The 15,317-nt window shown below is 33.0% G+C and overlaps 2 protein-coding genes across 2 annotated transcripts; both read left to right on the top strand.

Annotated features, from left to right (window-relative positions):
• The first annotated feature begins 3,065 nt into the window (after positions 1–3,065).
• On the top strand, positions 3,066–6,818 carry LOC118747403 (larval cuticle protein 65Ag1-like). The gene is made up of 3 exons (XM_036481451.1): positions 3,066–3,081; positions 6,393–6,519; positions 6,620–6,818. The coding sequence occupies exons 2-3, from the start codon at positions 6,401–6,403 to the stop codon at positions 6,816–6,818; spliced, it is 318 nt and encodes a 105-aa protein (XP_036337344.1). The 5' UTR covers positions 3,066–3,081; positions 6,393–6,400.
• Positions 6,819–11,325: 4,507 nt separating this feature from the next.
• LOC118747402 (larval cuticle protein 65Ag1-like) lies at positions 11,326–11,997 on the top strand. Its single transcript, XM_036481450.1, has 2 exons — positions 11,326–11,481; positions 11,583–11,997. The coding sequence occupies exons 1-2, from the start codon at positions 11,363–11,365 to the stop codon at positions 11,779–11,781; spliced, it is 318 nt and encodes a 105-aa protein (XP_036337343.1). The 5' UTR covers positions 11,326–11,362; the 3' UTR covers positions 11,782–11,997.
• Positions 11,998–15,317: the final 3,320 nt, after the last annotated feature.

Below are 15,317 nucleotides of genomic sequence, written 5' to 3'. Positions count from 1 at the left end.
ATATTGGCGCTTACACTTTTGTTGAGTATTTGGCCGAGCTTCTCCTTCAATTTATGGTGGGCTACAGTCTTACACCGTCTCCGAATGGCAAATGGATTTTATAAGAAGCCTTATCATGGCAGAAATACACACGTAAGTTTGTCATTGCCTGCCGAGGGGCGACCGCTATTAAAGAAAATATTTTCTAGTTTTGATGTTACCCAGACAAGTGGTCGAACCCAGGTCCTACGGAGTGGTAGTGCGAAAAATTTACTCTCGTTTTTTTAAGTTTTTGCCTAGCGTAAAAATAAACAAATCAAACAGAAATCATGCAGTTGCGATGCTAACAAAGTGCAAATGAAATTTCAAGCACCCGCCGATGCAAAATGTTCACAAATTTCGTTTCCACCACATTTTTATACAAACAGCTTTAGTAGCTCTGGAGAGTAATAAAAACGGAAAGTCAATTTACTTAAAATGTGAGCTCATCTATGTTGTAATCCAGCAGACAATCGATTGCCGTGCATGTCAATGGGAGGCGGAATTTAAAAAACATCTAATCCAAGTTGTTGAGGCTCGAAAAACCAGTGCGAAAATTGTGTCACTGCCAATAGTTTTTTAGTAGGTACGTGTGTGAGTGCGTCTAATAATGAAAGATCCATACATAAAGATATTGGCGTGCATACATACACACGTGCATGTGCTTATATTTTCACATGTATACTAATGCATATACAAATAAAGACACGCACATGTCTGAGTGCAGGTATTGAACGACAATTAAGTACAATAAAAAAATATTAATAAACAAAAGCTCACAAAAAAAAATGTTATGAAATTATTTACTATGCAGTGAAAACAAACACGATGGACCATAATTTTTTTCGTGTTAATTTAATCTTTCGTATTTCATGCGCTAAAAATTTATTGTTAATTCAATTTTAACCTTCAGATTGGCGAGATTGCCTTTTTTATTTGCTGTAAAATATTTTTATGCCAGGTTTAAAATTTTTGGTTGGAACATGAAATAAAAATATTTACATATACATAGATATGTACATATGTATTCACATCAGCAAAAAGCTAAGAATGTGGCTAAGGTGTATGTGTGAAGCGAGTATCAAGTTTTTTAGGAAAATTATTTGTGGTCAGCGATGGTATGAAAGACGTACAAGGGACTGTTAACTACAAGTAAAGTTGCCTGCCATTTTTAAAATAAAAATAGTTGCAGCTCGTTTGAATGCTCACTTTATCCATGATATTTTAGTAGAGTTGCCACCTATATTTATAATTAAAATTAATTCAATAAATTTTGAGAGGAAAATATGCAAATGTTTATATTCCACGAAAGTACGCAATACTGAAAATATTAGCATCAAAATCATTTTTGAACAGGGTTGCCATCTATACAAAACAAAAAAATTTATAAAATCAATAATAACTATGTAAATTTGCAATTTTTTAATTTGAAATTTGTAAAAAATTTGTGTAAATCATTGGGGTCAACAAATAAATGAAACGGGGGTTGAAATTTATGGCCAGAGTTGCCAACTATTTACAAAATTGAAACCTAAATTAGAACTATGGGAACAATATATCTCAGAACACTTTACTCGAGCCATTTTTAATAGGGTTGCCATCTATATACATATATGATTAAAATTAGTTGAATAAATTTAGTGCTAAAAATTTCTATATGTTTATACTAAACGAAAGTATACTAAAAACTAAATCGTGGCATAAAGCTCAACAAGCTTGTTGAAATAATTATGTATGTATTATTGAAAATAAGTGTAAGAATAAAAATCTGTATGTAAAAGTTGCCACCTATCTGAAAAATAATTTTAAAAATTTGTAGTTATTAAAAAAAAAAACGTTAATGGTATTAAAATAAAGGTTGGTGTGCAAGCTTTGAGTACGATTTTTTCAAACGGGTTGCCACTACTAAAAAAAATTTTACATGTATAAAAAGGACAATAATGCAAAGAAGCAGAAGCTTATATGTGCACACATATGGAGGTATATACATGCATTTATATTTTTTTTATTAAAAAAAGTAGCTAAAAAAAATGTATTAGTGTGAAATTTATTTAAACTGTTTTGGGTAACTTAAATTTTGAACAATGTATTTTTATTGAGCTGCCACTTATTTAAAATTTTAATTTTATGTATAAGCTACATAAAAATTTTAGTTATGCGCATTATTTTCTTGACTAATCAAGCAAAAAGTCATTTTGGAAGTAAGATGTTTTTAAATAGGGTTGCCATATTTTAAATGTAAATTTTTAAAAATGTAATACTATTAAAAAATAAGCTCTAAACCATTGATATTGCACTTGTATGTATACTACTCTAATTTATAAACTTTTGCTAATAGAGTTGCCACCCATATTTTTTACTAAAATAACTTAAAATAGCTAATTGTGAAAAACATTTACATATGTATATGTTTTACGTAGAAAGATTTGTTTTAATTGGAAAGAACTTTTATTTGGGCTGCCACTTATTAAAAAATTTAATTTTGTCAGTAACCTAGATAAAATTTTATAAAATGGGTGCACAGGTTAATCTTGCGAGCAAAAAAACATTAAAGCAATATACATATCACAGAAATAGTTCCTAATGGGGTTGCCAGAAGCATTAAAAAAAATTTACATCAAAAATTGATAATTTACGTACACTCAAAAATTTTTAAAATATACTTTTAACTATTATTAATACATACATATTTCAGTTTCGAGAAAGTCAAGACTATTTCTAGCCTGAGGGAACTCCGGTAAACTATGTAAAACCCAAAAACTATTTTCAATTATTTTATTTTGAATTTAGGTATATAAAGTAATCTTAGAACTCTAAGTGGTAGTCATACATATATCTTTCTAAAATTAGCTTTTGAAACTAATTTGCTTGAAAAATGTTACCCATACGCTCAGTGTAGTCTATTTAAATTAATTTTATGAACATTTTATTTATGACAGAAATACTGCTTGCCTGCTAATATGAATATTAAAAAAAAAGAGTCATTTGCATATCACGCAAAACAATGACAACAAATCAAATAAAAATAAATAAAAGAAAAAAGAAAAACAAAAAACAAAACCAAATTCAAGGGTAACTATCGAAAGTGATGTGAAAAAACACAAACCAAAAGAAAAAAAAATGCTTCGAAGACGTCAGCTCAGTTTGAAAATGATGCCACACAAACCGCGGCCACCGAAGATGTTTTGAAGGTCATCATTATATAGAAGCAGATGCCGTATATGTATACAACTTCATACATATACTTAAACCCATGTATAACGAGAGTAAACATTTTAATGTATGTAAATGAATTAGCGTATCGATGTGGTGTAGCTGCTTTTGATTTTCTTGTCTTCTTGTTGTCTTCTCGTTGCTAGACGTACATATACATATATTAGCATTATCGATGCTATGCTTTGTTGTAGTTATTGTTGTATGTTAATTAAGTTCACACATAGACGCACTTATCTATTTTAATCGTTGGCTGCACACTCTGTTGAAAAACTATAAGACAGCTTTTGGAAGAACTAAATTTTTTTTTATGAAGCGAATTTCCTGGATTTCAGTACTCGCAATAAAGGGATTGTTTTTTGAAAGTGAATAAGTTAGGAATAGGATTTAAGGTCACAAGTATGCTTCTAGTATAAAACATTCATTTCGCAATTATTATTCAAAACGTATTACTCAATATGTGGTTTTTTTCTCTACCAGTGGTAAAGCATTCTGAAGGCACAAAAATTATTTCATGCTTCAAGTTTGCAGAATTTTTCTACTGGGTGTATGTAAACTAAGTAACATGTGTGCGAACATAACTCAGCGACTAAAACAAAAAAAAAGGTAAACCATACGGAGCAATAATGGTTAGGTGCATACATATTTAAAATAAGCAATAAGTTGCTTGAATAGTAAAATTTTCTTGGTATGGAAAAATTCTGGCTGGAGGGTGTCATTTAAATATATTAAAAAATAATTACTTCTATAAAATTAGTTAAAAGTAAATATTAAGTTGGTGAAAATTTGCATTCGAGAAAATGTTTACTCATGTATACTGCCAAAAAGGTTCAAACTGTTTGCTTAATCTACTAGATCAGACTTTCCCAAACTTTTTTTTTCTTGTAGACCACTTTCATAATTTTACTTGTTTCGGTGGACCCGCTGCTGCTACATTTTCACCATATTCCCAAAATTCTTAAAAAAATTTGAAGAATGCATCTAACAATGGAAATTTCCGCCTACATTGATTTCAAATTTTAAATTCGGAGTGGTAAAAATAAAAATTAATGTAGTATATTTCCTCATATTCTATTCTGAAAATTATAGACTTCTAAGTGGGTTTTGTTTTTAATTCTCAACAGGACCATTTTTCACCGAAATACAGCCTTTCTAAAATCACCGAAAATTTTAAAATTTTTTTTTGCTCCCTTAATTAATTTGGAAGTCTTATCTGCCTACTTTACATATACATATTATATATTATATATCAGCCTACATTGATAAGTAAAGCCAAGCAAAATTTTTATTCTTTACTATCGAAAGCAGATAGATTTTCTTCCACCCCCACTTAAAGCTTATACACTCCCATTTTTGTCACGCCAACGTAGACCTTCGCCGGGTCTCCCGTGGCCCCTGGACCGTCACCACTTTGGGAATCACTGTACTAGATTATCCACAAGTTGGTTTTTTAAATGCAATATTACAACAAGCAACTCCAAACACACATTGGCACTACTATTAATTATTTCTTTCGTGTTTTTGACGTAGAATACGTCTTACGTTTCGATATGGAGGCTATGCTGAAATGTTGTAGTTGTAATTTTTAGAGCTTCACGAAAACGCTTATTGCACGAGAACTTATGAAGCGATTTCAAAGAAAAGTGTGGAGTTTTAAAGATGAAATTCGGTCGATTCATTTTTGCAAGTAACCAATTCGGCTTCTGTCGTAAAAAGAACGGTAAACATTGGCTTATTTTGGGGACAATTTTGAGCCTTTAAAGTGCTCCAGCAGCTTATGATTTGCAGATATAACTTTAGTTTTCGGGATAGAGATTTAGAGCAATAGAAATATTATCGTGTACAGATTTTATATAAATTCAACAAATATTGAGCATTTTAAGGTTTTGTTATCGATATTTTTATCGATTTTGCTATCGATATTGTTATCGATATTTTTATAGATTTTGTTGTCGATAGTTTTATAGATTTTGTTGTCGATATTTGTATCGATTTTGTTACTGATTTTGCTATCGATATTTTCGGAACTTATCGATGTAGTGATCGATATTTTTGTCGATTATGTTTACGATATTTTTTATCGATCTTGTTATCGGTTGTTTTATCAATTTTGTTATTGTTGTTTTTTTATCGATATTATTTTCGATTTTGCTATCTATATCATTATCGATTTTGCTATCGATTTTGTTATCGATACCTTTATCGGTTTTGTTGTCGATATTGTTATCGCTTTTGTTATCGATATTTTTTATCGATTTTGCAATCGATATTGTTATCGCTTTTGTTAACGATATTTTTATCGATTTTGTTATCGATTTTGCTATCGATATTATTATCGATTTTAATATCGATGTTTTTGTCGATTTTTCTATCGATATTATTATCGCTTTATTTATCGATATTTTTTTCTTAGTGCGAACTTTCGTTTATGACTTGGATATGCTCTTCACCTTACCACGTATTCTACGTTTAAATTTAGCGGCTGTATCTCTAATACAGCCTGCAGACCAAGACGACGGCGCTGGACTGTTCCTTTTTTAAGTCGGCTAAAAATAATAGGAAAAAGTTTAAGAAAAAAACAATGATCCATAAATTCTTTTCATGTTAAAATGAATGAACAATATGCTGCATATACTTCTGCCATCTGCCGTTGACGCATTTTCTCTATGTTTTATGCTGCAACTTTGTTGTCGAGTTCGCCACGCGCTAGCCCTGTCTTCACAGGTACACAGGAACTTGTATTTACCGCAAAGCAGCGTTTTATATTTTATGTTTTTTTTTGCCATGCGTTTGCAAATATTTGCATTAATTTCTATCTAGTTTGGGGACAATTCTGAATAATCTATTTAAAAATCTACAAATTATGCACGAGCGTCTACTGCATGCTTCTCACTTCATACTAAGAATGTAGCTTTTTTCGTACATGTATTTTGATTAAACAATTAATTCCAAAAACAAAATACTCTTAATAGCACAGAGATGATACGAGTTATTTGAATTCTTGGTAAGTCGAAAAAAATGTTAAAACTAACTAGTTTCACCGTCAATCGAGCTAATCAAAATAGTATATATTGTCACCATCGCCCTCAAAATGTCATCATTCGCAATTTGCTAGTCTCAAAAAGCATTATCCTTCGCCATAAACGCGTCAAACTCAAAATCAAACAAAATGAAATTCGTCATTGTATTCGTTGCTCTCTTCGCTGTCGCCTTTGCCGCCCCAGCCGATTCTGATGCGCAAGTCGTGCGCTTCGACTCCGACGTGAAAGCCGATGGATTCAATTATGCGTAAGTGTTCCCATATCAGGCCTTTGTAAAGAGGCACCTTTCTTTACCAAAAAATTTAGAATTACAACGAAACTAATATTTTGCTTATTTTTCTTTGCAGTTATGAGACCAGCAACGGTATCAAGGAAAATGCTGATGCTGTCCTCAACGACGTAGGAAGCGAAACCGAGGCCATTGCTGTCCGTGGCTCATACAGTTTCGTTGGTGATGATGGCGTAACCTACACCGTCAACTACATCGCCGATGAGAACGGTTTCCAACCTCAGGGCGCTCATTTGCCCGTTGCCCCAGTGGCTTAAGTTGCTAAAAATTTGACTGCAATCTAAACAATTTTATGTATTTGTTATTATTTTACGAGTCCCAACGGTTTTCTAAAAATCTTGTTATATTTGCCATCGCCTTGTAGTCCTGATAACGGGTGATTTTTTAAGAGCTTGATACCTTTTTTTTAAAAAAAAACGCATAAAATTTGCAAAATCTCATCGGTTCTTTATTTGAAACGTTAGATTGGTCCATGACATTTACTTTTTGAAGATAATTTCATTTAAATGTTGACCGCGGCTGCGTCTTAGGTGGTCCATTCGGAAAGTCCAATTTTGGGCAACTTTTTCGAGCATTTCGGCCGGAATAGCCCGAATTTCTTCGGAAATGTTGTCTTCCAAAGCTGGAATAGTTGCTGGCTTATTTCTGTAGACTTTAGACTTGACGTAGCCCCACAAAAAATAGTCTAAAGGCGTCAAATCGCATGATCTTGGTGGCCAACTTACCGGTCCATTTCTTGAGATGAATTGTTCTCCGAAGTTTTCCCTCAAAATGGCCATAGAATCGCGAGCTGTGTGGCATGTAGCGCCATCTTGTTGAAACCACATGTCAACCAAGTTCAGTTCTTCCATTTTTGGCAACAAAAAGTTTGTTAGCATCGAACGATAGCGATCGCCATTCACCGTAACGTTGCGTCCAACAGCATCTTTGAAAAAATACGGTCCAATGATTCCACCAGCGTACAAACCACACCAAACAGTGCATTTTTCGGGATGCATGGGCAGTTCTTGAACGGCTTCTGGTTGCTCTTCACTCCAAATGCGGCAATTTTGCTTATTTACGAAGCCATTCAACCAGAAATGAGCCTCATCGCTGAACAAAATTTGTCGATAAAAAAGCGGATTTTCTGCCAACTTTTCTAGGGCCCATTCACTGAAAATTCGACGTTGTGGCAGATCGTTCGGCTTCAGTTCTTGCACGAGCTGTATTTTATACGGTTTTACACCAAGATCTTTGCGTAAAATCTTCCATGTGGTCGAATAACACAAACCCAATTGCTGCGAACGGCGACGAATCGACATTTCACGGTCTTCAGCAACACTCTCAGAAACAGACGCAATATTCTCTTCTGTACGCACTGTACGCATTCGTGTGGTTGGTTTAATGTCCAATAAAGTAAACTGAGTGCGAAACTTGGTCACAATCGCATTAATTGTTTGCTCACTTGGTCGATTATGTAGACCATAAATCGGACGCGCGAAACACATTTCGAACCGAACACTGATTTTGGTAATAAAATTCAATGATTTGCAAGCGTTGCTCGTTAGTAAGTCTATTCATGATGAAATGTCAAAGCATACTGAGCATCTTTCTCTTTGACACCATGTCTGAAATCCCACGTGATCTGTCAAATACTAATGCATGAAAATCCTAACCTCAAAAAAATCACCCGTTACAAGTGAGAGCTATTTTGATTTGTTGTTGTACTTGTCAGAAAAACATGTGCGGCCAGTGTGATCAGTTGTTTGTTTCTAATCTAGGAAATTAGAGGACAAAGGCAAGAGAGAGAATAAAAAGAGAAAAAAATATATATTTAAAATAATTTTGTGTTTGTTTACTTACTTATTACGAGTAAGCAGGACGCGTTTACTAAGGCCATTTAACTTATGTCTGATCATGGGTATTGGCAAGTAATGTGGTTACTTTTGTTCCAATTAACGAAACTGGTTAGCTCAGTACTTTTAATATATACTCTTAAGATCTTGTCACAGATTCGACAATGAAATTTTAAAATCAATATACAGTGGCATCAGCTAATTAATTTTGGAAAGCAAAAACTAATAATTAAAAAAAAATAATAATGAATGATACTTTTTTATAAGAAAATAATCGGTACTTCTAGTATTTATTTTTAAAGAAGAGTAAATTAAATAATAAAATCTACTGTTTAGCCTAAAATTTTACAAGAAAATACCGAAAGCTCCCGAAAAAATCTATTGTATTTATATTTCATATAATTCAATTTAATTAGACTTTTCAACCAGATGGCAATCCTGTTCAAATTATTTTTAAACCAAAACCTCGTCAAACCTTTTTCGTCTGACACTAGTATTGTGATACATATTTAAATTATCTAATACTCTTATTTCAATTTGAATTTAATTATAAAATCAAGTGGCAACACGCCATGTCATGCAGTCATGCAGTTTGGAAATAAAGTTTCTTCAAAGCAGTTTTTAATTTATATCCATATTGGATTAATTTATTTAGCCTATTGCTTATATTGAATTTAACTTTGTAACAAGGTGGCAACCCTCTGCAAAATATTTTCAAACCACAACCTCTTTCGTCTGACATTCATATCAGGATATACATTTCAATTTTCTGCCTTTATTTAAACCGAACTTTCTTTTTGAAACAGGTGGCAACCCTCTTAGATATAATTATGAAATACAGTTTTTTTCAAAACTATTACGATCGATATTCATAGTGTAATTATTGATTTAACTTAAAAATAATTTGAATTGAATTTGTTATCAGGTGGCAACTCTTTTTGAAAAAATAAGAAGTTATTGCACATCCACAGGCCAAGCCGTTTAATTTGATACCTAACGAACGGAACAGATCTAATGTGACGAAAATTTTTCGCGTATTAAATATGTATTCATATGTACATACATACATAGATTACTAAAAGAAACACATATCCACATTAACTGCAATCAACATATGTACATATGTATGTATGAATTAACATACATACGCCGCGATTAGGTTATAAGTATTGCGCCATCTGTTACTCAAAAGCCGAAACACCTACACGCACATACTTTTTGTCTCCTCCTCTCACTTCCAGGGCATGCACGTGTTTGCACAATGATGACGAAGTGTCTTTGTATGGAAGATCATTTATGCCAATATATTTGAATAAAATAAACATATTTAGAAGATATCAAACAATACTTCCCATATACCAAACGAAAGAGAAAAACTTAAATTTTTTACTAAGGAAAACAAAAACAAAATCATGTGAGCGGTTTTCGAGAATTTCGGTAATAAAGTTTTCTAATTTTTTCAACGTTTTTTTGCCTCGATATTTATTGAATTTATATAAAATTTGTACACGATAACAATGTACACGATAACATTTCTACCGCTCCAAAGTACTTTTACCACGAAAATAAAAGTTATACATAACTGCAAATCATAAGTTTCTAGAGCACTTTAAAGGCTCAAAATTGACCCCAAAATAAGCCAATATTTACCGTTGTTTCTACGACAGAAACCGAACTGGTTACAACATTTGAGCATAACCCCCATATCGAAACGTAAGACGTATTTAACGTCAAAAAAAAGTGTCTCATACTACAACAAAAATCATTAAAATATAGTTTCTAAACTTTGTGCAGAACACTGAAAAATTCAAAAAATGTTCACTCAAGTTTTCAACTTTTTATTCAGATTTTAAGAATTTTTTGTAATCCGTTGAGTTTTAATATAATAAGGCTGGTATGCAGCTCTCAAGAAAACGGTCAAGAAAAAAATTGCCATTATTTCGTGTGTGTGTGTGTGTCCAAGGAATTTTGACAACTGATACTTCACCAGCCTGATCAACGATAATTCTTAGTTACTTCAAACTTGCGCTTAGTTTAGAGATTATATTGTTATGTGTTTTTTTTTGTAGTAGGAACCATTTTTTATAAAAAATTTGCGAAAAAAATAAAAATGTTTGCCAATACTTTTTGCCATGAGTGTACATATTTAAAAGACCGTTCCAGGAATTTTCATTTCTTTAGCAAATACTAATAATCTATTTTCATAATGTGTATTGGAGCTATTTATTAAAATTGATTAAACTATAAATGGTTTAGTAATAGAAATTATCCGCAATGGGTTTTTCTTTCTGTTTAGGTGTTTATATTTGCGAATAGTGAAAATATGTGTCTGTGTATTAGTAACCCATTAAAAAGCTATTGAACTTCTTGTTTACTTAGGCTAGTTGCCAGCGCCCGTTTTCTACCCGCGTCTTGCAGCAATTGTTTCGTTTCAAACGCTCTCTATTCTTGAGAGCTTGAGCTTGTCGTCGCAGCGTTTCTGTCACCCCATTGGGGTCAAGCAACAACCAAGCTACATATGTTGCCTTCTACCTCGCTTGGTATTGTAATGGACGCAAAAATATTTACATACATACATACATCTTTATGAGTGCGTAAATCGTTGCGTTCATTTCCATATTCAAGTTTTTGTGGCTGATTCTTATTAACCGCTCCAACTAACAACAAATATATGCTAACGTTGACTACCTGATTATTTAATTTTTAGTTAGGTTGTTAGTTTGTTGCTTTGATTGTAAAAAAAAAAAATCTCAAAAACTATAAAAAATTATAGTGGCAGTAGAAGCGACTGTGCTAGCGCAGGCGTGAAATATTTGCATTTTAGATGAGTAGGAAAAATTAAATTCAACTCGTTTTACTATCGTTTGAGCTATGCCAAACAGTATAAATTGTAACAATCGCCCTCTCCATGTCATCATTCGCAATTTGCTAGTCTCAAAGCGCAACCACAGTTTAAATCAAACAAAATGAAATTCGTTATTGTTTTTGTTGCTCTCTTCGCTGTCGCCTTCGCCGCCCCAGCCGATTCTGATGCGCAAGTCCTGCGTTTCGACTCCGACGTGAAAGCCGATGGATTCAACTACGCGTAAGTTCTTCAATATCAAATCGTTGTAAAGAATCATAGTTTTTTTTACCAAAAATTTAGAATTACAACGAAACTAATATTTTGCTTATTCTCTTTTGCAGTTATGAGACTAGCAACGGTATTAAGGAAGATGCCTCTGCCGTCCTTAACAATGTCGGAAGCGAAAACGAGGCCATTGCTGTCCGTGGCTCATACAGTTTCGTTGGTGATGATGGCGTAACCTACACCGTCAACTACATCGCCGATGAGAACGGTTTCCAACCTCAGGGCGCTCATTTGCCCGTTGCCCCAGAAGCTTAAGTTGCTTACTAATTACCTAATTTGTTTTTGTTTTAAAAATCCGTACAAATTCCCCAAAAACTTTGTTGTCCCCTCCTACCAATCCTGATCCTAGTCGTCCTACCTCTAACAACTTCCCTGATTGCTATTAACATGGTGTTGTTATTGTTAAACGGTGTGAGATCAGTGTGATCAGTTGTTAGTCCTTAGTCTAAGCTACCAAAATGAAAAAAATAACAAGAGTAAAGAAAACAGTTGAAAAAAAAAATATTTATTTGTGTTTATTGTGTGTGTGTGTGTGTGACATAACGAAAGGACTTACGCGATAAAGTACTTCATAAAGTTCCAATATGAGTTATTGAAAGTTTAAGAATTTTGTGCCAGAAAAATTTGTTCAAGAAAAGGTGTTACTCAAGTCAGTTAGTTTGCAGTTTTTTCTGTGCTTTGATATAAAATTTTATCTTAAAAAATCTTTAACGAAATAATGCTTTCCTCAGAAAGACTTCCAAAATATATTTTCTGAAGGAATTTTTGTTCCATGCTTTTTGGGTTTTGGTTGTGTTATCGGCCATATTTAAACGATATTTAAGTTTCAAACATTATACAAAAAATTAAGAATACTTGCTTCAAAATTTCAAACTTTTTAATCTTTAGAATGAAAAATTATTTTTATTTTTAAAATTTTAGTGGAACCAAGTGTCAAGCGGCTAAAATATAGCGTTGATTTTTAATGATTTTTTTTTGCAGGTGGAATTTTTCATTTGCAAATTTCAAAAAAACGCAAAAACCGTCATCAAAAAAATATATATATATATTAAAAATTAATGCGACTTTTAAGTCGGCTGAACCTTACACTTCACTTCACTAAACTTTGATGGGCTATAAAACTGCATACTCAAAAATGGTCTAAGGATTAAGATTAAAAAGTTTAAAAGTTTTATGAAAATTTGCAGAATTTTCCTTAATTTTGAATAAAGTTTGAAATTTTGCTTAAACTATGGAGAAAATATGCCTCAATTTTTTATTTTGAAATCAAAAAATATTTAGAGGTCGCTCAAAGCGCTCAAAGTTTTCCATGTATTTTATATTGGGGGAAAAAACTTTTCACAGAATTGGTAGAAAATTCTTGAAAACCAATATTTTTCAATCGGAAAACTCTGTTTCAACTCAGGAGACTTCCAATTATTTAACCATTTTTAATACTAAAGATTTTTAATTTATACCCCCATGCATTTTCTGGGGATTTTGGCGCACTTATAAAGGCTGCGTTTCTTTATACATTCCGGATAATCCCATTCCACAGCCGGAATAAACAGAATGCGTTTGAAATATACGTCAACATATCATCAGGAACGTTCTAAAGAATAAGTAAACAAAAAAGTTTATTCCAAACGTTCAGAATGAATAAAGAAATACAGCCAAAATATAGTTACAATAAAAAAATGGTTAAATAGATAATTGAGTATTATTGTTGGGAATCTCCTGAAGATAAACAAAGTTTTCCGATCGAAAAATATTGATTTTCAATAATTCTATACCATTTCTACCAAACATTTTTTTCATATAAAATTTGCGGAAAACAGTGAGAATCCCTTAAATCTTGTAAGGATTTAATTATCTGCCAGTTAAAAAAAAAATTAAAAATCCATCGAGAGTTGTTTGCAGACCTTATTGAATGGTAAATTTCGCGTTTGCACTACTGTGCGGCTACAGTTTGCCCTATTATATTCGTTATCGTCTCTGTCTGGTTTGCCCTTAGAAAAATCGAAGATTAGAGGAAAACTCGATATTGTTCCTAATATCTTCCCTTTGGATCTTTACGGCAAACTACAGGCAAGTTACTACGTAGTCAAACAAAACTGTTGGGAAAATTAAGGGACACAAGATCTGGTCACCAGACATCTGTCCAACCAAGTTCAAGTTTGCAGACTACGCGAAAGCTATTTCCAGTTTGGAAAATTGCTTTACAGTCTCAGAAGCTTAACTCAACTTTACACCCACATGCACTAGCGGCTTCAATCTGCCAGAGAGAAGCTAAATTGGTAGCTGTCAGGAAAGATGCCCTGTGGCTGACAGAGGCTAAACTTAAAACGCTGGATACGGCTTGCATTTATTGCAGTGCAGTGTATAAGATAACTACATTTACATAAAGAATCTCTTTAACGAGTCCACCTGCACCAAGTCCGGAAGTACGGGAACAGAGTAAGTGATTACGCTTAAAAGCTGATTTTGAAAGATTATGCGCTCTATACGAAGTATAATCACTCGCCTATTTTGCAGGCGCTGATTGCCTGTGCCCTGCACTGAAATCTAAGCTGTAATCAGCACTAAACCAATAAGAAGTCATCACTTTGTCGACAGTCGAGCCGCTATTAAATCTTTAGAATTCTGCTCGAATAGCTCGAAAACAGCTATCAAATATAGACAAGTTCTAAATGTTCTGTCATCCAAGTACACTACTAGGGTGTTTTGGCTTCCAGGATACAAGTGACTGTGAGGTGGATGAATTGACGAGGACTTACTGCCACAATTGCCTTCTCTTAAGCAGATATAACGCTTTCAACATACGCAAAAATAATTTGGTTTCATATAAACCTATTCTGTCAAAGCTGACGTGGCGAAGAGGAAATCGGAAGCATAGGTCACTCTTTCTGCTATTTTCGGAGACTGACAACTTTTTTAACAGTCTTGCAGACGACATAATCTTTTAAAAAAAATGGTTCTACTTCTGGGAGCTCATTCGGCACTTTGAGCCAATACGGTATCATAAAGCAACTTCCGGTCCAAGTGTGTATCAATAAACAAACGTAATCTGCTATTTCTTGCGAGCACAGTAATAAAATTCAATTAAAAATGCATATATGAATGTGCTGACTTCCATATCATCACATCACATCAATGCAGCTGGTGTTCATGTGACATAACTACATACATACATAAATGCTGAAAACATTGCATGCAAATACATTGCATACATTTAGGCATCTCAAATGCAGCAATTGGCAGAATTTATAACAAAGCTGTCACAAAATCAAAGTCTACATTTAGGCAATAAAAATCATCAACGCTGGGATCGGTAAAATTTACACTGGGAAAAACTTAAATAATATGTTGGATATATACTTAGTTTTTTTTCTTAATTTTTCAACATTGACCATCGATTATTCCAAAAATTTCTGCTCGTTTTTGTTATACCTTTTTTGTTATTAGGAGCGTTGGATGGACAAAGTGAAAAAAACTGTCCATAAACTGTTTCTTAAAGGAGTTGTGCGCAAAAATACTGCGGGCAGCATTGGCGGAGTTAGACTGATGAGCGTTATTTTTTTGAAGCGCGGCCAAAATCTGCCAATGCATAAAGGTGTTCTGCGCAAAAATAATGTGCTCAAGATCATGCATTTTTCGTTGGAACAAGTTTTTTATAGACAATTTTTAAGTTGGAAAAAACTGTTTACTGAAAATTTACAGTTAAAAAAATGCTCCGTTCTATGTCTTATTTTAATTGTAAAGACTTATAATATTTTATTGAATTTTATAACAGAAGAGACCCAAATTTATAA

Source organism: Rhagoletis pomonella, unplaced genomic scaffold, assembly GCF_013731165.1.
Source record: "Rhagoletis pomonella isolate Grant_MI unplaced genomic scaffold, Rhpom_1.0 Rhpom_scaffold_00012, whole genome shotgun sequence".
NCBI lineage: Eukaryota > Metazoa > Arthropoda > Insecta > Diptera > Tephritidae > Rhagoletis > Rhagoletis pomonella.
This window is presented reverse-complemented; position numbering and strand designations above follow the sequence as displayed.